The sequence below is a fragment of the Xyrauchen texanus genome, chromosome 8, assembly GCF_025860055.1.
Source record: "Xyrauchen texanus isolate HMW12.3.18 chromosome 8, RBS_HiC_50CHRs, whole genome shotgun sequence".
Taxonomy (NCBI): Eukaryota; Metazoa; Chordata; class Actinopteri; order Cypriniformes; family Catostomidae; genus Xyrauchen; species Xyrauchen texanus.
The window spans coordinates 7,780,968-7,807,347 of record NC_068283.1 but is presented as its reverse complement, the minus strand read 5'-3'; the positions used below and the strand labels follow the sequence as shown (position 1 = coordinate 7,807,347).

Sequence of the window (26,380 nt, the reverse complement as noted above, 5' to 3'; positions counted from 1 at the left end):
TTTAGACCCTACACATAAACTGGTGATCAGTGTCTTGAAAATAACTTTTTAATCTTTTAATTTCTGTCAACATGTCTCCCTTTTATTTTTTGGAATCATATTCATGTAGTGTTTATTATAGATTAGTGATGTATTTTAAAAGTTGGCATACAGTGTTCATTATAAAGGGGCATAGGTTTTGCAACGGAGTACTCAATACTCACTACTCATGAGTACTTTTAAATGAGCTACTCTTTTACTCTTGAGTAGTTTTTAGGACAGCTACTTTTACTCTTAAACAATTTTTTAGGGAAGTAGCAGTACTTCTACTGGAGTATGATATTTCAGTACTCTTTTCACCCCAGATTGCTATAAGGTTTGCTTGGGTGTTCTTGGTGGTTGCTACGTAATTACTATGTGGTTGCTACAATGTTTTCTGTGTTTGCAAGGACGTTGTTTAGTGGTTGCCAAGTCATTTCTATGTGGTTGCTAGGGTTTGCCAAGTAGCTGCTAGGGTGTTTTGGGTGATTGCTAGGGCATTTCTATGTGGTTGCAAGAGTGTTCTATGTGATTGCTAGGGAGTAATAGGTGGTGAAGTCAAATGGAGCCCACCCAGAATTTGATATTTTTGGTCCCTCCTTCAATGTAAGTCTATAGGAATTTTTTCACCCATTTAATCATCAACCAGGTTAAACTTGTAAGTCTGATCACTTAAAATTAATAGCACACATTTACTCAATTCACCATAGCAAGCAATACAATATTTACTATAATCAATATGAAATTAGTTTTATTTTAGAGCAAATTATCATTGTATTCACTAAAGATACAGCACTTTATACTTTTAATTGATCAAGAATAAAAGAAAAGAAATGTATTACGTTATATTTCTATTTCAATAAAAGCTGTATTCTTCACACTCCTAATTAATAATAATAATAATAATAATAATAATAATAATTCACAACATTGGTGATGTTTTTGGCAGTATTTTTGATCAATTTAATGCATCAATTTCTAATAAATAAACTTTAGAATGATGGTGTATATATATAAATGATCATTGCACTAGAATATTTCAGACTTGGCAGATGTAATTTTTCATCTTACAATCTCTGCATGTTCGTTGTGCTGGAAATTTTACTTTGTGTGAACAGGTTTTTTTACACGGTCAAATTCAAATCTCTTGTCACAATATTGTGGAAATTCCCAAGAAGCCTGGAACATGAACTAAAATTTACCGGCAACAAACTATACCATGCCAGTTTACTTGTATAGATGTACATACCCAGAGCACCTCCCAGCAAAGTGTCCAAACTCTCCTCTCCATAGCTGTTGAGTCTCAGGGGCTGCTGGTGTGTCTGTGGGGGGATTCCTCTGACCACACCCTTCAGATCCTCAGTCACCCCTCCTGGAACCGCCCCAATTGAGCCCTCACCCCCCTCCAGGACCGGAGACTGCAGCCCGCGGTGGGCCAACAGAGGTCCGCTGAAGAATGAAGGAGGGAAATGGGAAGGCTGGGGGTGAACTGGGGCCTGCATACGCAGAGGAGGTCGGGAGAGACCATACTGCTGTGGAAACTGGCTGTTAGCGTGGTGAGGGGGGAAGCCGGGATGCGGGGGCCCCAGGTGGAAGTTGAGAGCCCTCTGGGCCTGTGGGTCCTTGAGTATGAGGCGGCTGGTGGGGAAGCCGAGGTTGGACTGGGGCTCAGGACTCTTACTCTGCGCCGACTCCGGGTCTCCCTACAGAGCAGAGAGAGTTTGATCATTACAGACACTATGATGCAGTATTTCCTGTACCACTGAATCTTAATCGATTAATCTGTAATCATCTTTTTCCACCAGTTTAGTTAACAGTAGTTGCATATCCAATATAAGTCGACCTCTACTATCTTGGCTATTCTGGGTAGACAAAACAGAATTGTGTGGGCAACACTGTTTGACAGTAATGGACAGTGTAAAGGACGGTGAGAACTGAAGTGTTTTGAAAATGTAGGGGATGTCTGAAGACGGATGACCGATGTTACAAATGTTCCACAGATGTAAAGTGGATGCCTCCTCTGATTTATTCAACATTATACTGAGCAGGATGTATGATAGATGTTTAGATTAACAAGGGAACGGGTGGATAGATGGTACCTGTTTCTCTTTCAGCTCAGGGGCTTTCCTCTCAGGGGTTAGCAGCCTGCAATGCTCTGCTTTTCCATTAATGTCGATTTTCCCTAAAGAACGACAGCAAATCAGCACATCAGAGCCCAAAAAGTATATATATGAGAGACCAACCTTAAGAGCTCACAAAGTTTAAAGAAAATGTTCAAACAAACTTTTAAAATGAACATGGGAATGCAGAGGCCAATGCACCACTGTCAAACAAGCTAATGTGAAATGCATTACTTTAAAAGGAATATTCAGAGTCAGTAATACACAACTAGAAGTTGACCTTCCTCAAAATGTTGATTGACAACTTTATAGATCACATAATTAACATTTTACTGATAAATAAACAAGTGCTGTAACATAAATGCAAGCTATACATTTGTGTGTTCCCTGGATTCAAACCCATGACTTTGACATTGCTAGCTCCAAGCCCTACCAGTTAAGAAACAGTTCCTGTAATTTGTGAGTTATACCATTGCCACTAGGCTCTTGTAGCAGCTCTTTGTCAGTGGGCTGCTGGTTCACGCCCAGAGGAGACAGGTGATTGAATCCATACAGCACAGGTGAAGCTCGATTTGTTGCTGGCCGCAGGTTCAGGTTATATGCGGCCATAGCAGCCTGATGACTCATAATGCGAGGATCCATGGCAAATCGACTCTGATAGCCGGCCCACGGCAACTGGTGAAAAGAAGGTGAGTGTCATGCAAGGATACATTGTGTTTAAGAAAATAAACTAAGAACCGTGTAAAACGATTGATTTTCTGATTAATTGCAGACTTTTTTTTGCACAATCAGATTTCCATCGGTTAAATCTGGTTATCGATGCCATTTTTCAATGGATAAGTGAAGATTTACAAACCATTATATATGGCACACATCCCGATGTCTCATTACATCAAGTTTCTCTGAACTAGCTTACATCAGAAACGTTTTCCAAATCTTTTGAAAGAATGAACAATCTTGGGAGCAGCCATCAAACAAAAAGGCAGTGTATGTTGTCAAATTATGCCTAAATAAAATTACCAATGATTCAGTTAAAATCAGCATAGGAATCAATTCTGGAAATCAGTGCTGAAACTCAGCCCTAGAAAGGATTGCTCATGTGGAGTGTAGACTAAATTAGTTTTTGTGAAATTAATAGAAAATGTTGATCAATATTGGATTTTGCCAATACCAGTAACTTAAGTGTTGTAAGATCGCCAATAACGTTTTATCTGAATGTCTTTCAATCATCAGGGTCCAAGCATGTATGGCCAGAACCTGACCAAATGAATTGCAGGCACAGATGGATTAAGAAGAAACAATTGGTATATGAAACAATTATAAAATATGGCCATTCGCAGTGCAATTTATTAGCTACTGAAATTTGATTGGCTGCTGGAGACCATGTTTGTTGATTTGTCAAATCGTTTTTGTAAGTATTTGTTAACACATGACAAAGATGATGCATGCCAAATTTCAACATTTTCACTCAAGCGGTTGCAGAGTTATAAGGAATTATTAGTTGTAGCACCCCCTATGGGCGAAATTGGACAAAACATTATATGCCTCCTCAAATTGTTTTGGTATGAATGTATACCAAGTTTCATAAAGTTTGGACTTTGTGTTCAGAAGATATAGGCCATTGAGTAAATTAGGGCCGTGCCCAAATAATTAATTAGTTTATATTTTAGAAACGATTTTGCAAATCGGACAAACGGCCTATTAGGAGTTTGCAAAAATATGTTTTTTTCAAAAAGTTAAAAATGGCAGATTTTGGCAGAGATAAACGTTTTGTTCGTCTTGACTCAAGGAATAAGAGAATTTTGGTTGTAGCCCTTACGCTTCGGAAGTTATTACCAAAGATTCATAACGCAAGTTAATAGTTGCTAAAATTGGATTGGCTGCTGGCGGCCATTTTTGTTCATTTGTCTAATCGTTTTTGTAAGTGTATGATAGCACGTGACCCAAAAATTATGCATATATCAAACTCCTAGGCAGAGTTTTAAGCAATTTCAAGCTGTAGCGCCCCCTTGCGGCAATACTGAACAAAATTTGTGCATGCATCCTCAATGTTTTGGTATGAATGTCTCCCAAGTTTCATAAAGTTTGGACTATGTTTTAAGATATAGCCCATTGAGAAAATTTAGGCCATGGCCAAATAATTAAAGAACATCTTGGAAACAATTTGATTATCAAAAATCCAATTTCTTTTTAGTCAGGACAGTCCCTAGATCATACGTGCAGGGTTTTGAGTAAATCGGACATACAGCATAGGACTAGTTCTTTAAATTAGGTTTTCCGAAAAATCGCGAATTGAGAAATTATTCTAGACGGAAATAAAATCAGAAATTTTAATATGAATGAATTTTAAACAAATTTATGTAAACACAGACTATTTCAACATCTGTTAAAAGTGCCATAACTCCCTGCTGCTAGTTGGTGCCGCTATGACCGTGACCCATAAAACTACATCAATGTGATCAGCCCTCATTACCAAACATACAGCTGAATTTTCAAAAGGAAACTCATCATAACCAGTAATGAGGGCAAAAGCTCAGAACTGGTTATGTCTAGGGATGGCAGAGATAGTCCACATTTATTATACGCCTCTATTCTAATACCAAAATCACTATTTGGTTATTCTGCACATGAAATTGAGATCTGCAACCTGGCCAAAGACTGATGGGACCCAATATAGGGGTGGTTCACATGTACTTTTTAATTGTTTTATATGTAAACACACGATGAACAGATGTCCTGTGCCTAGCTTTTTAGCACAGGTGTCACAATTCAAATTTCTGAAGATCAAGTTGCAAAAAGGTTTTTATGTGACAAGGACTTTGTTACTTTAGTTTATTATATTGTTCTTTTACACACTGAATACATCATACAAACATTCACAGTGTAGGCTGGAAAATGTATGTGAACCCCTAGGCTAATGACGTCAACAAAAGCTAATTAGAGTCAAGAGTTGGCAAACCAGGCATCCATGCCTTGCAAAAAAAGAGATCTCAGAAGACCTATTGCTGCTTTGAATTCTATTCTCGCAAGAGTGCCTAGGCTCTCACACAACAGCAACGATTGCACCTGTATTTGAAGGGACGATTGAGAAGTGGAATATCCCCAAAGAGAAGGTGCATGTAGCGCTACGAGACAAAGCACGCAATATGACAAAAGCGACGGAAGAGTTTGGTGTTCCAAGTTTACCAGTTGGCCTCTGCAGCTGATGAGACTCCCGCTATTATGGCACTGACACGGCTGCTTGGCAAGATCGGTGACACAGAAAGAGGCATGCAGCCAGCCAGAAGTTCCCTACTGAAAGCAGTCAGTGATTGTTTTAATGGTGTGCAATGCAAACCATTTTATTTAGCTGCAACCATGCTCGATGCCCGATACAAAGACGGTTATTTTGACAAGGATAAGAAGAGGAAGGCTTTCATGGATGAAATCATGGGCAGTGGTGATCGGCGCAGAGATGTCAGCACAATGAATCCAGCAGAGAAGACGACCCAAACAGAATCACTGCCTGACATGTATGAAAGAAATTTGAGGAGAATGTCTTGTTGGAAGAGCAAATCAACACCGAAAACTTATCACAGGTAGGCCATGGTATAAGCCTTTAAAAATCATTCTAAATCATAATTCGTTATTAGACATTTCCAGAAAATAAGATTTATAAAAAAAAATTAAAAACAATTGGAGCCAGTTACTACACCATCAACGCCTGAAGATTTTCTTTTTCTTGCTAGTTTGTAGGTACATGCATACCTGGATGAAGCTACAATTTCCCGGAAAGACAATCTGTTGGAATACTGGAAATCCATCCAGGCCTGTTTCTCTGCTTTCCCTGTTATGTGGACTGATGAAACTAAGGTTGAATTGTTTGGGAAGAACACGCAGCACAACATATGGTGTAAAAAGTTCTATACTTGTGACTTTGATGAAGATGAGATCACATTTTTGACCAATTAATGCAGAAAACCAGCTCACATAATTTGTCTTGCCACTGTAACTCCACATTTACAACACGCATCTGCTGCCTCACTTTAAAGTAAATGATTTTATCATTTGAATATCTATGTTTTTGCCATTTAGGCTTATAGCTTTACTGTGCACTTTATTCCCTGTTATTTTGAGTAGTGTTTGACGCACATCCACTGCAATAAACTGGAGTCCCAACTCCTGACAAATAACTGAAAAAAGTTTGTACACATCCCAAGTTATGACCCAAGTTGAGGTGTAAGGGAAGCTTGTCCAGAGCTTACCGGAAGAGGCACGGGCATGACCATATTTCCTCCATAGACAGCAGGCACATACAGGATGCTGGCTCCAGGGTCGATTCTCTGAACAGGGCTGGGGGATTTGCCAGAGGCTGGAGCTCCTGCTCCTGGTGGGGTGAAGGCCTGAATGGGGTTCCCCATCAACACTGAAGCACTGGGCTGAACTGGAGATGAAGACATACAGAAGATAAGAAGAATCAAAAAGCTATAAGCACTCATCTAACAATTAACAAAGGTCAGCTGATGTTAATAAAACATTTTGCAAAATAGAAAGCAATGTTCACTTCAGTTTTTATGGTTATAGTTGATTTATGATTTCAGCACCAAATTAAGACAAAAAAAAAATACTTGCCCATATCACATATGACATGATAATAATTCTATTAAGTTCTAGTTGAACTCTTTCCCTAGTCCCTTTCCAATCTGTTCCTTTTTGTTATTGTCAACTAGGGCTGTGCAATATATTGCAATTCCATTTCTTACAGGGGTGAGAAAGTGTTAACCGCAAACTCCTGTGCCCACTTTTAGCCTAGACTGCTAGCAAATTAACTTTCAACGAGCAAACGAAATTCAAATTATTCTTAGCCCTTGTTATCCTGACTCGAGTGCCATCCCTCAGTATGTTCTCCAATTTGGAAAATAGCTTTTGCACCAATGAGCCTTAAACTACATCTGAATTTGCATACCGCCAGATTATGGACTGCAATTGATTTACTTCGACCGTTAATAAAGTACATTCTTTAGGAATGCAGGTGGTCGTAGGATGTAGCTGTGGCATTATGGAAGAGTAAAGTGTCCAGTGCTTGTGCACTTATGAATCTCAGCGGATATAGCAGGTCATCCAGGCATTACTTGCCTACAGTTTTATACTAATTACTTGACATACTGCTTTTGACATACTATATAGTAGGGAAGTATACATATTCTGACATGGGGTTAGTCAACAAGATACAGTTCTGTATTAAATGCTCTAGTATGAAACTCTATGCTCTAACACACTTTTTTAAATCATGGAATCGAGGTTTTGCTTAACATATTAGTAGACACTGTAGCTGGATACACTGTCAATTTACCAATGGATGAATATAAAAGAGAAAAACAAATGTTCACAGCATTTGGCTTGATGCTGCCCAAAATCTGACAAGCTTTTTTTTGTGGAAATATGCGCGTTTGCACGCTCCAGCGTAACATAGGTTAACAACTCGGAGACCGATAAGCTGGTAATATTTCCAGTATGATTGTACAGTGTGATTGTTAGTATACTTAGTCCATGTTTACACCGGCTTAATCAAACAATAACTGTTCTATGTCATGAAGCACTATGCTACATATGCTGAGATGTCAACAGAAATGTGTTTCTAATTAAGTGTTATAACATAAATGACAGTTATGGGTGTTCATATCAAATCATTTAATGGATGGGCTATAAATGGGAGAACCATCCACATCTCCTTTTACCATGATGAATAAAGATAGATCAGCAATTATTTCTTTGTTCTGTGATGCGTTTCAAATGTACAGCATTTATAGGCAACATTTAGGAAGCAAAGCATTCATTTCGACAAACAGCGATATCGTTTCATTTTGCTGCTCTGCTCAGCGTGTACCGCTAGAGGGCGCCACGTTACATCACTGACTGACATCGTTATTTTAAACTGAGCATTTTGCTTCTTGCGTTTTCAACTACACTGAAATTTTTCCGATATCTGGACCTGATATCTGTAGGCGTTTATGGTTATAAATACAAATTGATTGCTATACTAAAAATACTCTTAGATAAACATAACAATTTCTAGATATTGATTTCTAGACTTGATTTAGATAAAAATAATACCTAAATTGGCTTGAGGTATTTTGAAGGTTTCTGATTCTATACTATTATTTCTGAACATCTGTGCTATTTTATTTTTTTATATTTTAATTTATTTTACTTTTACACCGTTGACAACATTGTGTGTTGCACTTTGTTAAACACCTTTGTTTTTTAGAATGAAAAAACGTACATTTTTTCTAACCAGGTTGCCTTGCCTTCTAATAAGGAACATCATGTTGGAGTTACTTTTCTGAAAAATACCTTTAAACGTAGGAAAATAAAATTGAAAATCGTCCTTAAGTAAAAAAAATTTTTTTATTCTTTTGTCATATCGCCCATCCCTATAACACACCCTAATCTGTACCAATTTTAGGGTCATCTCTGCTTTCAAGTGAGCATTCGTTTTAGAACCCCACTTCCACTGATCAGCAATCAGCACAAACTACACACACACACCTGACACAAGCCATTTGGCCAGACACACACCACAATCCAAGGGAGTAATTCAGCGAGAATTGGCACTGCTGCCACAGTTTATCGGTGGGAGTGTTTTTTGATTAGCCGAGAAGTGAGGCTGGAAGTAAGCTGGATGCACTTCACTGATCTCATCTCTATTGGACTCCTCTGTCCCTCTGTCTCTCTCATCGTCTTTCTGCCTGGACAAACACTCAAGCAGCGCTCTACAAACAAATGACCTCGATTTGTACTGACAGCAAAGTCAAATCACACCAATAACATCTAACTTTACAATCAGAGGTCAAGGGATGTGAAAATATCCACTTCATGAGCAGCTAATACAGTTGCTGAAATCTCGGTCACATTACTTCCTATTAACATTGCTTGATATTAATATAATAAAAGGGTAAATTGATATTGTTTTGATTGTCTCCAAGTAGCTACTGAGCAGTGTTTCATGGTATACTGATGCCATAATGGTTTAGGGTACCCAAGCCTCAAAATAGTTGTCTGCCACAGTGTTTTTCAAATGCTAGTATCATAATTAGAGATAAATGAATATATATATATAAATAGAAAATTGCAATAACAGTAGACGACTGCAAAAACATCGCCTAATCTGACAAATCTGGATTTCTACTGAGTGACACAAATGATGGGCTCACTGCAGCCTCCATTTATGTTCTTGGCTGACAGAAGTGGAACCCGACGTGGTCTTCTGCTGTTGTAGTCCATCTGCCTCAAGGTTCGACTTATTGTGCATACTGAGATGCAATTCTGCTCACTACAATTGTACAGAGGGGTTATCCGAGTTACCATAGCCTTTCTATCAGCTCAAACCAGTCTGGCCATTCTCTGTTGTCCTCTCTCATCAACAAGACATTTTCATCCACAGAACTGACGTTTTGTTTTCGCACCACTCTCTAAACACTCGTGTTGTGTGAAAATCCCAGAAGATCAGCAGTTACAGAAATACTCATACCAGCCCGTCTGGCTCCAACAATCATGCCACAGTCCAAATCACAGAGCACATATTTCCCCATTCTGATGGTTGATGTGAACATTAACTGAAGATCCTGACCCATATCTGCATGAATTGATACATTGGCTGATGTACAGGTGTACCTAATCAAATGGCCGGTGAGTGTAAATACTGTATATAACATACAATTACATTATAATTTAATTTACATTAAAATAAGAATATTATTTATTTATTTCTACATTATATCCACTCAATTTTATTCCTGCTACAGACCTTATTCAGAGTAGTGCTATATTGAATTTTTGACAGTAATGAAAACGAGTCTGAGAGATAGACTGACAGTCTCCTCAGTGGGTTGTACTATTGTTCAAACTAGTGTTACTGCAGCACATCTGGTCTTTAATGAACCAAAGAGAGCACATGTTACACTTCTCCTGGTCTCTCTCCACTGGCTGCCGGTTGATGCACGTATCAAATTCAAGACTCTGATGCTGGCATACAGAACAGTCACTGGATCTGCTACAGCATACCTAAAATAATTTCTGCAGAGCTACACGCCCACTAGAAGCCTGCGGTCAGTTTAGGAATGTGTCCTTGTTGTACGTTGGTTTGTGTTGACAAAGGAGGCAGCAAACACTTTCCCCGACTTTCGGCTTCATTGTACCACATTGGTAGAATGATCTTCCCAACTCCATCCATGAAGCTGACTCACTTTCGGTCTACAAAAAAACGGCTAAAAACACATCTTTTCCATGAGCACTTAACCGGTCACTAAAAAACTGAAAATTAAATTAAATAAAATAATCGCTTTAATCCAACTTGAATTCTACTATTCTGATGCTAGTAAAACTTTGTAATGTACCACTGTCTCCTTAAAATAATTCACATATAATGTTTTCCTCTTTTGTAAATCACTTTGGATAAAAGAGTCTGCCATATGAAGGTATGTAAAATTTGTGTTGAATGTTCAGCTGCCGAAAAAAAAAAAAAAAACATCTTTCCAAAATGTTTCATTTAGACTAAAAACTTGAGTTGTAAAAATCAAATGCAATCTACACCAATCAGCCACAAGATTAAAACCACCAGCTTATATTGTGTAGGTCCAAAATAGTGCCAACCCGGATCACAGATTAGCATTCTGAGATTAGATTCTTCTCATCACAATTGTACAGAGTGGTTATCTGAGTTACTGTAGACTTTGTCAGTTTGAATCAGTCTGGCCATTCTCTGTTGACCTCGCTCATAAACCAGACATTTTCCATCCACAGAACGTTTTTTGTTTTTGACCACCATTCTGAGCAAATTCTAGAGACTTTTGTGTGTGAAAATCCCAGAAGATCAGCAGTTACAGAAATACTCAAACCAGTCAGTCTGGCATCAACAATCATCCATGTGATTATCTAATCAGCCAATCATGTGGCAGCAGTGCAGTGCATAAAATCAGCAGATACGGGTCAGGAGCTTCAGTTAATGTTCACATCAACCATCAGAATTGGGAAAAATGTGATGTCAGTGATTTGGACAGTGGCATAATTGTTGGTGCCAGACTGGCTGGTTTGAGTATTTCAGTAATTTTCACTTGCAACAGTCTCTATGCAGTTCTGTGGATTGAAATGACGTCTTGAGATCAACAAAGAATGGCCAGACTGGTTCAAACTGACAAAGTCTACCGTAACTCAGATACTCTGTACAAGGTGAGAAGAATATAATCAGGGTTAGCGCAGATTTGAAGGCACGAGGGGGACCTACACAATATTAAGCTGGTGGTTGTGGCTCATGCCACTGAAGACACTAATCGCTCACAGCCTCATTTTCATTCCCATCAAAAGCTAAATATGCTACTATTCTGAATATGGTCTACAAGGAACAATGCATTCAAACAATTCGGCATTGTGGTACTTTAGCTGGTATTGGACCATAAGACGTAAATACGATATAGTTTTAACCCTACACTGCAGGACTTCAAAGCAACAAAACATGTAATCAGAACACACTTGCCCAAATAAGACCTGCCTGACAAATGTGTGAAGATGTTCAGGCCTTCAAAATCAAGAGGTCAAAGAGAGACACTTACCGAAGCCTTCAGGGGGGAAGGGCTCTGTGTGATTGGCCAGCTGTCCTTTTGCCTGTGGAGAGGAAGAGGAGGATTGAGTGAATCAGAGCTGGAGGATGAAGGAGTATGTTAAGGGGGAAGGGGTCTTGCAGTTTGCTAACTATAGCCACAGGGTTAAGACGCTTCTGTGCAGACTGTCACCCTGCACAAGAGCATTGCCGTGAGGCCGCACTGATTTGTCAAAACGGTTACTGCGCTTTACATCTGCCTGGTTGGGCAGATACCGTCTGAGATGCTCTTGATATGTGGGTCAGGGGGATTTGGTTCCACGCTAGCAGAGCTCAAGTAAAATAAGAGCACGCTTGCATGGATGACTCAAAGGAAAACTGAGTGATAACTGGAAAGATGAGCAGTGTGTTAATATTACTTATTATAAAGATGCACCTGTGGTTTATAGTAAAAAAAAAACAAGATTAAACTTGAAAATCAACAAGCCCGAATGATTTAGTCGCACATGCAACAGATTAATAAATGCGCACTCTTACATGTTCAACGTGCTTCTTAAAGAGCCCATATAATGCTCATTTACAGGTTCATAATTTCATTATGAGGGTCTACTAGAATATGCTTACATGCTTTAATGTTCAAAAACACATCTTTTTCTCACACTGTACATTGTCGCTGCACCTCTTTTCACCCTTTGTCTGAAACGCTCAGATTTACCCTCCTTTCTGGAAAGCCCAGTCTGCTCTTACTGGTCAGCTGGCCCAGTCTGTTGTGATTGGGCAACCGCTTTGAGCGTGTCGGAAATGTAACGCCCTTACCATAACGGTTTCAGCTCCCGAGGCTTCCTGAGCAGTGCATTCCTGAGGTGGGCATTATGTAAATGTGTTGCATACTGACCACTAAGTCACGGAAGTAATGGCTGGACAGCAAACCAGGCATTTCAGGCAGATCAGGAGCAGTGTTTTCTGTGGGAGAGAATGACTCCCTTTCGCATGGACTTTATGCTTCGTAACTTTACAGACATTTTACATGCACAAACAGCTATATTACACACTTGATACCAAGTGAATGGCACATGTGAGTGTACAAGTGTAAATTCAGACACAGTTGAAAAAACTTAAATCCAATACGATTGATCAGACTGCTAAAATGTCCAACAATCAGTTTTTAATCAGATTTCAAACCACGTATGGCTGTCTTTTGGATCGTGTTTGTAAAAAAATAAGTTAAAGTGGCTTTTCGCTGTTCAGACTACTAACTAGAGGTCGACCGATATTGGTTTTTTCAGGCCGATGTCGATCTTTTGAAATCCGGGTCGGCCGATGGCCGATTAATGCTGCCGATTTATTTAGGCCGATATTTGGCGATATGTGCTTGTTTTTAACCTCTTATTTGAACCTTTTATTTGAAAGATAAAATGTAACACACATAATTACTTAAGATAGACAAAATTTTTCAACAAATACATTTATTGAACACTTGACCAATCTGCACTTGTACACTTAAATTAAAAATGTATAAATAATGTATAACAAATATATTAAATAAACAAAGCAGGTGTTACGAACTGCTCCGAGACACGAAGGTTGAGATCCAAATGCAGCTTTAATTACGGGGCAATCCAGACACGTAATCCAATATTCAGAGCATCCAAGAGAAGCACAGGCATAACTAGGGATGGGTATCGTGAAGGTTTTAATGGTATAACTACTCTTACCGATACTGCTTATCGATCCAGTACTTTAACAGTATTCTTAACAGTTCTTTTTGTTATATATATATATATATATATATATATATATATATATATATATATATATATATATATATATATATATATATATATAAAAATGTTATTTCAGGAAGGTTTACTAACATTACTGTTCAGGTGTGGTCTAAAAAGAAATCTAATAAAGTAATCAATTGTAAAATAACACTGCATAGTTTGTCATAGATATATTAATGCTTATTAATGCAGAAGTTATTCATTCAAGAGCTGTAAGTGATTTTCTCTTTGCCTTCTGTTGTTTGATTCGCAGTAATGGCTCAATCGTCACATGTTTATTAGGATGCTTCCCCTTTAAGACCGAGTTCAGATCTAATAGACTCCTGATGCAGCATATTTTCTCCCAACTATTTCCATAACTACGTCCATTTAAGACATAAACTGTGTTTAAGTGAATCTCCAAGTCGGTCGTTTTGACATATTTTTGTGTATAGTTGATCGTTTAGACACATGAAACCCAAAGTATCCTATACTTTGCTTGTCTCTTTGCGGTGTGTTTCGGAGCGCGCGCCACCTTGGGAACGGTATCTCTTGCGCTATTTTATTATTAAATGCATCCCGCAATTTAGCAACAGTAGCGAGACTGCATTTTACAACAATCACCGATCGTGCTGATTCTGACGTTAAGTTTGAGTTTTAGGGAGAAATGTCAGTGCACCGCTGTGAAGGGAAGGATGTTGTGCTAGACAGAATGCGGCTTATGTATAAATATTCTTTTTATAATCTTTGGAAGGCGAAATCTAAAATAAAATCAGACTAATAATCACAGATCTAAACCAGGCTATGTTTGAATGTTTAGTTCTGTCACTCATTATATGCTGGGCTGTTTTGTGCTCGCTGTGCGCGAGATCTCTCTCTCTCTCTCTCTAAATTGCATCACAGACAAATGGTTTCATATTATTATACATAGAAATGGCTGGCGATATAAAATAACTTTCTCTTTATAGCAATAATACATGTATTTTCTTAATTTCTCCAGTAATGACAGCAGAACCGATAACGCCCGAGCTTACCAAAGCAGTCCTTCAATAGCCTATAGTGCGTTGGTATATTTTTATTACTTATTTCTCTGCATTGAGTGACAACCCTCTCAAATATAAGACACACAAACAGAACAAATAAAAGTGTCAGATTCACTGTCTGTAATTGCAAAATTCTTGCTTAATTATTGTGACATGATAGCAACCCTTCTGCTGTGATAATGCAACTTCAACTACGCTATCAATATCCAAAGTAGCCGAACGTCATGTCAACTATCGGGTTTGTCACGTTTTTTCTTGAAGTTGGCAGTAACATATCAAAAGTTATAAATATAAAGGAGTTATACAAACTTAACCCTTACGGTTCTCTCCAAGGAACTTAGCTCCTTCCTTAGGCACTGGATGAGGTCTGCTCACTCTGCTGGAAAATGACTCTAGGGGCAGTGTGCGTCGAACACGTGTTCCACAACAACACTAGGCTGCCCACAGATGCGCCTGCCTAATAATCGGCTTGATATGCGTGGATATTGGCCGATGCCGATTATGTAAAAAATGCACAAAAAAAACCGGCAGATTAATCGGTTGACCTCTACTACCAACAACTAAACGTATTTGAGTCGGGTACATCAAAAAACCTGAAAATCTGTAAAAATGTGTTGCTTCACTAAACAAAGCCTTGGTGCCTGAACTGCATCTTGCAACATACGAGAAAACAATCAGGCTTGGATTTTTTGTGTGTGTGCTGCCAACGACTTCCGAATCAAAAGTCCATTGATGTGGTCCGTTGGGAATGCGAGGCTTTTCAAAACAGATCAATGTGGTTTGAGTGCATGCAGAATGACACGCTGACAGCATCAACGGGCAATTCAGAGGCTCTGCTGACTTGAGTTCTGGCAGCGCCAAGCAGCGCTGCTCTGAGGTCAGCACATTTGCACGCAAAATGGTCCCTGAGAACTGACGGTTATGCATAATCACGCTCTTTACTTCAATGGCGCATGATGAACACCATTCTGTACAAAGCCTGTGAAATTACAGCTCAAAAATGGGGAAACCCCTGTGAAGCGAGGGACTAAACCAATTACAGTGTCTGTGGTTATTGTACAAGAGAGACAATTACCACATTTTGTTATCAGATAACTGCTATGCTTAAGAATTATGCTTTGAAAAACTAACAAAGAGCAACAAAAGTGCTTTTATTGTTCTAACAAAAACATATTTCCATTGAACACGGATTGGATCCGTTGAACACGGATTTGATCCATTGAACACGGATTTGATCCATTGAACACGGATTTGATCCATTGAACACGGATTTGATCCATTGAACACGTGACAGCCCAAATTGTCAAAATCTCAATTAAAAGTGGGCCTATGTAGTTCACTGGTAAAAGACTCTGGCTACCACCCCTGGGGTACATTTGTTCGAATCCAGGGCGTGCTGAGTGACTCCATCCAGGTCTCCTAAGCAACCAAATTGGCCCGGTTGCTAGGGAAGTTACAATCACATGAGGTAACGTCCTCGTGGTCGCTATAATGTGGCTCTCACTCTCAGTGAGGCACGTGGTTGAGCATGGATGCTCCGGTGGATGCGTGAAGCCTCCACACGCACTACACCACCACAAGGACTTAAAAGCACATTGGGAATTGGGCATTTAAAATTGGGAGAAAAATTGTAAAAAAATAAATAAATATCACAATTAAAAGGCAAATACAAAATAAAAACGATAAAAACACGATAACCTTTTTTCAACACCAAGCGTCAAGTTATTTAGCACTTTTGCACAAGTCTTTGGAGTTCTAAACAAAAGCTTATATGATAGATTCAAAATTCATATTTCTAAATGCATTATCTTTTTGAATTTCATTTATTTTGGTAGGCATTTCTTTTTATTACCCAGAAAATGTATACAATGAATTTATGTAATTAATAGTAAATAAACCATCAGTTTTTCAACCATCTAGTATTTCCTTTCTCTCTTTTTTTTTGAGTTTGGGATAAAATACGACCAAGACATGTTTTAATTCCAGTAAACCAAGCAGCCGATTCAACTTTGAACAGATCATGTTGAACAAATGAAATGAGAAAAACAGATACAAACTTGATAAACAGAAAGTGGAGTCTCTCCTAACCCATCTATTCTGACATGTTTACCTTCTTGCCCTTCAGGGCTCATGATTGATTGGCATATTATTCGTTTGAGGGTGCAAGAGCTCGCTCGTGTTTAAATGGATGCTCTCTGCAGCTCGGAGAAGCAAAACCTTTCATTAATGTCAGCGGGAGAGCGAGAGCATGACTCCACATTAGAGCATGTCATATCAAACCCTCTGCCGTGGACGCCACTGACTGTATCTGAGCCGATGCTGTGAGCGACTGTCATGGAGGCACGAGAGATGGACAGTAATAAAATTGGCCCATTTGAAATGCCAGGATTTGTGTTTCCGCTAAAGGTGCCTTTAAAAGATCCACCGTGTAATATGGAAGAGGAACTCAATAAATTGCAAAACTGAAGAATGAAAAAACAAAAATGAACTTATAGTAAAAGTAATGCGATTGCAGTAGTTTGTTACATGCTGCAACAGTATTTGCAATTGATCATAAACGGGATGAAAGAAAGACTCGCACCTTGGGAGAAGAGTGCGGGTGTTTGCTGGGCCCCTGCGGGTGTTGTGATCTCAGGGCCCGGGGGATGAACTCTGGGGCCAGTGGATTCAGCACATAGGTCTTCTTTAGCTCCAGGGCCTCCAGCTGGATCTTAATCTGGTCAAAGGTGATGCCGTGGAGGCTGTGGTTCTCATGACAGATGGAGATGAAGGTCTCCCAGAACTTTCTGTAAAAGGACCAGGTATTGAGTCAGGACAATATAACATCACTTAACAGTGTTGATATCTTCTGCTTTATTACTCTACATAGTTTAAATATGTGCTTCACATCCGGTTCATATCCAAAACCATATTCAAAACAATAAAAGACAAATTTAACACAAACAAGCAATTTGTCTGTGTTCAGTGAATGTGAAACTGCTGTGAGACGTGGCCCCACAATAGCCAATCGTAATGTATGTGATGCATGTGCTGTAGAAGTAGAAACCAAGTGATTGCCAGAATGACAAAACCTCTTAAAAACATGTACGAAACATGTCTGGTTACGACACCGTTTAAAGCCTTAGGCCACTTCCACACTAATACGTTTTGTTTGGAAATGCATCGATTTTGCAACGTTTATGCCTCTCATCCAGAGTAGAACACCATATTCCTCCAAAAATGCTTCAAAAACATTCTCCATTACTTCATACTTTGGAAAACGATGATGTTAAAGAAATGAAGATGTAGTTTTCAAACGAAACTTTAAGATACATTGTTTTTTGCTGCCTTAAGGCGCTGTCAAACATTCATTCCAACGGCGAAACTCTGGGCGAAGGTGGTGTTGGCTGATGTTGAGCGCGTGTGAACAAAACAGTCAAGCATTTTTTAAAGCTGCACTTTATAGTCTGGGAGATTGAAGATAAAACCAACTGTCAAGGTACATCCAAACGTGAACTCCACACAAAATCCACAGACCACCTGAAATCCATTGCTGGAAATTCAAAATCATGGAGATTCCCATTGAGATGACTGTATCTCACATGTGGAATTTCACCGTGCAAGTTATGTGTGAACGCGCCATTACTTAAGCTTTATACACTTGGTAAATGGTCTGCACTTATATAGCACTTTTTTAAACCTTAGCTGTTTTCAAAGCGCTTTACACTGTGACTCATTCACACACAATCACACAACAATAATGGCAGAGCTGCCATGCAATGCACTAGCCTGCCATTGGGAGCAACTTGGGGTTCAGTGTCTTGCCCAATGACACATCAGCATGTTGATTTATGTGGGCCAGGAATCGAACCACCAACCCTGCGATTAGTGGCCGACCCACTCTACCACCTGAGCAACAGCCGCCTAAGATTAGTCATTAAACTTGATTCCCCAAAGTAGTGCACCTCTATGTATGTATATCCACATGCACAGGATTCATGTTACCCACTAACTGAACACAGATCACACTAATGGAGACTTTACACGAAACAGCAATTTACAGGAAAACAACGTCAATAATACTAAAAATAGCAAAGACATCTATGAATTATTAACCAATAATTAAATATCTACATTCATTAGGACCAAACAAACATGCTTAAATTACTCAAGTGCAAGGGCTTTTGGGTATTTCTCAAAGATAGTAGTACGTAAATCTTAATTAGATGGATTTTTAAGACTAATAAGTTCAAGGAACTCACCTTAAAATGTATATTTTGTGTTGTACAAATTTAATCAAATCCGGTAAAGCTCAAAATTATAAATATATACTGTACGTTTCAGGGTGGAAGTGATTTATTTTTATGTGTTGTGGTTTTTGAGCAAACAAATGTTTTGTTGGTTATTCGGTTTTTTCCCCTCAGTGTGGTTGCAACTGCTTCAACCTGATTGTTAAACTGTACACAAAAACATCAAAAGTGTTTGTTCCAGAATCACAAACAGCTCTTTGAAAAAAATAACCATTTTCACCATAACCTTTGACATTATTCATGACTAATCACCAACACAATCGAAATCTAAATTAAGCCAATTTTAACCTCCCAAAATGCAGTCTAAAAACTAAACTGCCAAGCCTGGGAGGAATACGTTGAATCAGACATGCTCTTCATAACCACAAAACCACTTTGTAACACCAACACACCCACTCAGAACTACATCTGATGTGCCCAATGGCTGTCACTTGAGAATATGATTATGTGAAGTGAGGTTGAGAGCGAGACAGCAAGAGAGCAGAATCCAGATGATTTTTAATTGAAGCATTACCAAAGTGTAATAAATATGCAAGCCGCAGATTTCCATCCAATCTGGGAGTCCCTAATGGAGAAAAACATCCATTATTAATCCAGCAAGTAAACAAGGCAGAGAACTGGAACCCTTGTAGAACAAAACGAGACGCTGGTCATGTTCAGACTGAAGTGACGGACTCGGTCAAGAGTGAAAATAATAGACTTGGCGCATCATCGCACATCAACTTATTGAGTTACAAATGAGTCAAAATAACACAAGCAGAGTAACATGCGATTAAGAACCAAATCTGACCATCTGACAATGGGTGATGGGAAAAGCTTGCAGAAATATGCCAGAGACTCTCCCTAGCCATATTACAATTCACTCCAGCACAGGTGGGCAGCATCGTGACTCGAGTGACATCAATCTTAGACCTCCACTGTGACTCAACGAAAGAGAAACTCTGTGTCACCATGTAATTTAGCAGCTGATCTTCTCTGTCTCTGAAAACAGCACATCAGGAGTCTTTTAACATTTTAAGCTGTAAGAATTTGACCAGTTTTAGGTTGATAAGAGCTGATGATTACATGACTGTAACAAAGCTCGATGTCGGACAGATGGAGGAGGAAGTGGGAGCCGGCTTCCAAAAGGTCCATGTGAGTCAGATGTTTCGTTTTCAACATACAGAAATCGCTTTTCAGTTTACACACAATCTGAGCAGTGCTGAACACGATCACCTCACAATGTCACAAACAACAACGAACGCAACACCAGCAACAGACAGTTAGAGACGCATCAACATGAGTAAGTGTTTGCAATAGACGTCAACTCTGCGAGCGATAGTTTCTGCTCCCCTCCCCCTCTAGCAGAACTCATTTCAGATAAAGTGATGAGGTCTTGAGGAAGCAGAACTGATTGAACTAATCAGGAGCTTGATGAGGAGTTGACAAGTTGAAGTTACAGTGACAGACCGAATTAGATGCAAAACAGCTTGTAGACAGCGCATTTGTTATACAACAGCCAGCCACCTATAACACCGCAAACAAAAGTATTTTTATGCAAGAAGTGATGGGTGAGTGTCACTAAACCGGTCAAGAACATCCCTGGGTCATACTTTACCCAACAGTTATATATACAGTATATGTATATAGAAAAATAAAAAGACATTTTTTAATTCTTCTTCCGATCCTTAAAGTGATAGTTCACCCCAAAATGAATAGTCTCTCATCATTTACTCACCCACATGTCATCCCAGATGTGTATGACTTTTTTTCCTTCTACAGAACACAAATTATGATTTTAGACGAATATTTCAGCTCTGTAGGTCCATTCAATGAAAGTGAATGGGTGCCAACAATTTAACGCTCCAAAATTCACATAAAGGCATCATAAAAGTAATCTATATGACTCCAGTGGTTAAATCCAGATCTTCAGAAGAGATATGACCGTTTTGGATGAGAAACAAATCAATATTTACGTCTATTTTTGCTTGAAATTCTTCTCTCTGCCCAGTAGGGAGCGGTATGGATCAAGCATGTGAAACATCAAAAACACAAGAAAAATGTGAAAGTGATCCGTTTCTCACCCGCACTTTTCATATTACTTCTGAAGACATGGATTAAACCTTAAGAGTCTTATGGATTACTTTTGTGCCGATTGTATTTTTGAGCTTAATTTTGGCACCCATTCACTTGCATTGTATGGACCAACAGAGCTGAGAAATTATAAAAAAAAAACATAATTTGAGTTCAGCAGATGAAAGTCATACATATCTGCGATGGCATGAGGGTGAGTAAATGATGAGAATTAAAATTTTTGGGTGAACAATCCCTTTAATATTTTTTGCAATGTGCCATTATTTGCAGGACAATGAATCACATTTCACTGTAATGGTTGTATTACAGTAAATGATAATCAGCATTGAAAAAATATAAATAAATAAACTCAAAAAGGAAAACGCTGAGGTTAGGACCGGGTATTAATACAGATTTCCCGATTCATTTAGATTCAAAAGCTCTCTATTCGATTCTGATTCGATATCAATTCATATGGGTTTATTTCAGTTATAATGTCCCTTTTGCTTACATATGAAATAAATTATCTCCCAGCTAATTATATTAAATATACAGGCGACCACTAGGAGTATTAGGAAAATATAAATTTTACTAATGATATTTTATTACTTTTTCTTCATTATGGTCACATTGTGGCAATTTAAAAACAAATAAATGTACTCAATCAATAAATATTATATATCATATATTATTTTTGTTACATATTTATTGTTAAATTGCATAATTTGCACTATTTACAAGTATTTACATTGATTTGTTTAGCACGCGCTAAAACTGGTACTGTCTCTTTAACAAAAATCAGCTTTTGCTTGTTAACTAGAGGACAGGAATGGATTTGACTCATCTGTGTAATACATGATAACATGTAAATGTTTTGATCAACAACTGACAGAAAGGGTATTAAAAGAGACATTATTCAATGACAAATTAGTTGTGTGGATCTCGTCTTTGGACACACATTACACGGAACAGCTTTTACTCTCAGCACGCTGTGAACACTTCACGACTAAATTACACAATTACTGGCGAGTGAAATGTAAACATTTACCAGCCAGTTGGTAAATATATTCACTTCAGTCGCATAGTGCGAAATAAAATATCATAAAATCCCACAAGACACATGAGCGTATGTAAGTACATTGACATTAAGTCTTGTTTTCAGAGAAATCATCTACATTTTGTGAAGCTTACACTACAAAAAATAATATATGCTAGTTTTCTTACCCAGTTGTAGAATAGTTCAAATGTCATTTTGTTTCTCAAGAAAATGTGTCTTGTTTTAAGGATGTTTAGAAATTACTATATTAAAGTCACGCAGTGCACGTATATTACAATCATTCTGAGTGGAAAAATTATGATTCAATGAAACTACTAAAGCACTTAGACTGGTCGTCGTGAGATGCATAATTATGACCAATAACATTGCTAATGTCTGTTAACACACTGCTTGACCATTCCTACATTTCAAAGCAAGTGTCTTCAGTGCACACACAGATTTAATTGCCATGCCCTTTGGCTTGACATTTCCTGTGGCTGGGCTCTACTTATTGGTTGATGCGAGTCTGTCTCCATAGCGACAGGGGAGCTGCAGTTGGGGAGGATAGAGCTGAAGGAGCAGAGGGCTGCTAGCCAAATGAGACACATTTCTGAGGGAGTGTCAACACAAACACACAGACAGCATGCCCAATTCTGCCTGACAGCAGTATATATGGTCATAGATCCAGCACAATAGTCAAAACACAAGAGGTCAAAAGGTCACGAGTAAAAGCACAGGGGACTGTCACCCTCTTGCTAGATATAGGACTCTGCTATTATAGCTATAGTTAGTGTATCGTAGTTATTAGCGAGAAGTACAAATATTGACTTCCTGATTAATTACAATAAAAATATATATAAATATAATAAAGATATTTGCTAGATTTACACATCTGAATAAGCCGGAAACATATCATCATACACAAAGTCAGCTAGATTTACGGTGCTAAATAAGGCGGAAACGTGTCGTACAAAAACGTTTTTGATTTACGCTGCTAAATAAACTGGCGAAGCGTAATGGGAAAGCAGAAGGACAGCTTGTTTTAGGGACTTGTTTTACACCTCCAGACAAACCTGCCCACAAACTCAATGCCAATTCACACAGAATTTGAAGCATGAAAGACATGCATGATAAGTTTCTAGAAAGAAACAAATGTGCCTCTATGAACTCCATCCCACCGAATCCGAAATATCGTACCTGCTCAAACTCATTAATATTAATAATATAATGATAAAGTTGTTATATAGGGTGTAATTACCTGCAGCGTCCCACCGAGCAGAGAGCAATGGGGTCTCCCACCACAGCCACCAGTGACTGCGCTCGAGTGATGGCAGTGTTCAGCAGCTTGTAGTTGGACAGGAAACCATAGTCCAGGTCTTCAGTGGAGTCCTCCACCAGCTGCTCCTTTCTCTTGATGGCCGTCTGCTTGTGTTTACAGGTGTGACGGGTGCGAACCGTACTCAAGAACAGCACACGGAACTGTTTACCTACGGACCAGAAGAGATACAAACCACGCATTTCCATGAGCGTCAGTCAGATGTGATGATCCAAAAACACCAGGTTGCTCATTGACTTGCCAATGGCCTGCGCAGTGACTTTCATAGTTTCTGGGTAGTTGGGCATTACCGTTTTCTTCCCTGTGATCCACATTTGAGGATGTAATTGCTGCACGGGTGAGCTGAATAGTGCATGCGCAAGGATTTTGACAGTTTGTTATGAACTTTGGGGAAGAATGGGACAGATCTACGTTTATTGTTCAGCCGGTACCTGCCTCAACCTTGCCACCTGAGCCACTGCCACCACTAAAATAGGGGTCAGTAAGCAAAATGCATCATAAGGATTCTTTTGGAGCTTCTCACTTTTGGTTTGGTCACATCTTAAACCGTTTCAAGTTAAATGTAATTTGAAAATTTTTATTTTTTCACCGAATTTGGAATGCCCAATTCCAACTACTTAGAAGGTCCTCGTGGTGGCGCAGTTACTCACCTCAATCAGGGTGGCGGAGGCCTCCCTTTCTGAGACAGTCAAACCTCACATCTTATCACGTGGCTTGTTGTGCATGACACCGCAGAGACTCACAGCATGTGGAGGCTCATGCTACTCTCCGCGATCAACAAACAACTTACCACCAACTGAGAGTGAGAACCACTAATGGTGACCACGAGGAGATTACCCCATGTGACTCTTACCCTCCCTAGCAACCGGGCCAATTTGGTTGCTTAGGAGAACTGGCTGAAGTCACTCAGCACACCCTGGATTCGAACTCGCGACTCCAGGGGTGGTAGTCGGCGTCAATACTTGCTGAGCTACCCAGCTGCCCTGTAATTTGAAACATAAAAAAAAACATCTTGGGATCCCTGTATTTGATTTGTTTAAATGCAAGAACGCATTCTCATCGTGCGTTCTCGCTAGTGTCTAGCAAGCGTATGGTTTGTTCACTGTACAGCTGTGCATTGCCTATACAGCAGGAGTTTTGCTTACTGCCCCCTTCTGAAAACAGGTGGTACTTAAAGCATGAAATTGCTCTAATGTTAGGAATATTCCTTATTACGCTCAGGGGTCATGATTAATTGTGTTAATTTAACACATTTTATTTGAAAATATAATTAATCAAACTTATTTAACACATTTAATTGACAGCCCTTCAACTTGATGCCTGTGTAGACCTTTAGAGTAAAAAAAGACTGTCACTACAGGTGTTAACAAAACATACCAGTGAAATATGTCAAATGCAGTGACTTCTCTAAGCCCCAAAGAAGACCCCAACAGTCATTTCTTTAATGCACAACTGAGATTTGCAGCCAGGCGGATATAAATCTTACTTGCTAATCTCTGCGTTGGAAGAGCACCTGAATGTATCCTTTCCTCAAAAAGTGATTTCAATGCAACCAGCCAAGTCATCAATTATGCACAAACCAATCCAGCTTTTCAAATGAAAGCTGCAGGACACCAGCTCTTCTCCCAGACACCAAACACCCATATGGCAGGCTGAATTACTCTCTGGTTCCCATTTGAGATGACATATGATTGGCTTCCATTCTCCAAATACATATTTCATGGCACTTTCCACAAACAGGGTTCAAATTGGTGTCCTATTAAATTGTTTTAAACAATAAAACCACAAATCACAAGTTCTTTGGTGTAAGAACGATAACATATGCCAGATAGACCATTATCGTACGCAAAATTACCATTGTATGAAATGTAGCTCGTTTTAAACACATGAAATATCTGTACACCCCCAACCCACCTCAGAGGTCTTGACTTTTTAAAGTGTATCCAACAATTAATATCAGTGACATAATTTTGACAATCTGTTAAATCGATATTTAATTAATTGGAGAAATGTTTTAATTATTACCTTATTGTAATTACTACCTATTTTCTGTGCAACTCTGTTACCGCATGATTTCCCTGCACCAAATGTGGAATTTTCTTTTAAAATTGTGACATCATTTGGACTCTTTCAACAAAATGCCTATGAAACAAGTGAATACAATTCCATTGTTTACATTCTTACACCAATTGTAACGTTGCATTCATCAGGCTCAACTATTCAACCCTGTTCCCAAAGTTATTGTAGAAGAATGTATAATACAAATATTTTTCTATAATTTATAAAAATGCAAGTTTATCAACAAGTACAAACAAAATGTTTCCCCCAAACAAACTAGCCCCCACTGAATGGAAAACTTAGGCTATAACTGCAACACTATTACCTTTTCTGGATTTGTATGTTTTGCGTTAATTTAAATTACAACAATAAAATAAATGTTTTACAAAAGATTTATGGATTGAAAAATTATTTTACACAAATTAAGGTTGCACTTCATTATAAAAAGTTCAATTTGCTAACATTAGTTAATGCATAAGGTTGGACTTGGTGCAAAATCAAACGCTTGTGTTGCTCATCCTAACATCATGTCCGTAAACCGAAAAGAAGAACCGGCTGTCACGTGTTCTGGCTGGAGGAACTAAGTTCTTCACTTCAGTTCAGTCAAACTCACACGGATCAGGACAGCATTACTGCAGACTGGATGGATGTTTATCTGTTAACTGTTTGGCAAAGTTGATATATATGCAAGTAATGTTTCAGTTTTAAATGTATAACACAATATCAACATGAATATAGAGCGCTATGACTCCAGCTCCGAGTATCTACCATTCATGATCACACACAGGCTGTGTCCAGTGGTTTGACTGATATATTGCCTAGGCTGATAAATTGTCCGATATTCTGGCTTTTTAAATTATCGGACGATACGTTTTCCCATTTTTTTCTTGAAAAAAAAAAAATGTGCCAAAAAAACAAATCTCCTGCTTACATTTGAAGCGACTGAGACATGAAAACGACCATTCCCGGTTCGTTGTGTTGTTAGGTGGAAATGCGCTACAATAACAGTCCGGTGTGCAACACAGTGTAATTTAAACAGTCTACATATCAGAGCCGCTGCAGTTTGAGCTCATAAAAAAAAGTTCAAGTGC

General features: G+C 38.8%; 1 protein-coding gene across 1 annotated transcript in view; it reads right to left on the bottom strand.

Moving 5' to 3' along the window:
• Positions 1–26,380, bottom strand: part of LOC127647627 (probable helicase with zinc finger domain) — a 70,275-nt gene that overhangs the window by 11,625 nt on the left and 32,270 nt on the right. The window contains exons 21-27 of the mRNA XM_052131989.1: positions 23,154–23,382; positions 17,100–17,304; positions 11,726–11,777; positions 6,383–6,561; positions 2,609–2,813; positions 2,118–2,200; positions 1,268–1,721 (exon numbers count right to left, since the gene is read on the bottom strand). Coding sequence (XP_051987949.1) covers positions 1,268–1,721; positions 2,118–2,200; positions 2,609–2,813; positions 6,383–6,561; positions 11,726–11,777; positions 17,100–17,304; positions 23,154–23,382 — 1,407 coding nt within the window. The remainder of the gene's footprint in view (positions 1–1,267; positions 1,722–2,117; positions 2,201–2,608; positions 2,814–6,382; positions 6,562–11,725; positions 11,778–17,099; positions 17,305–23,153; positions 23,383–26,380) is intronic.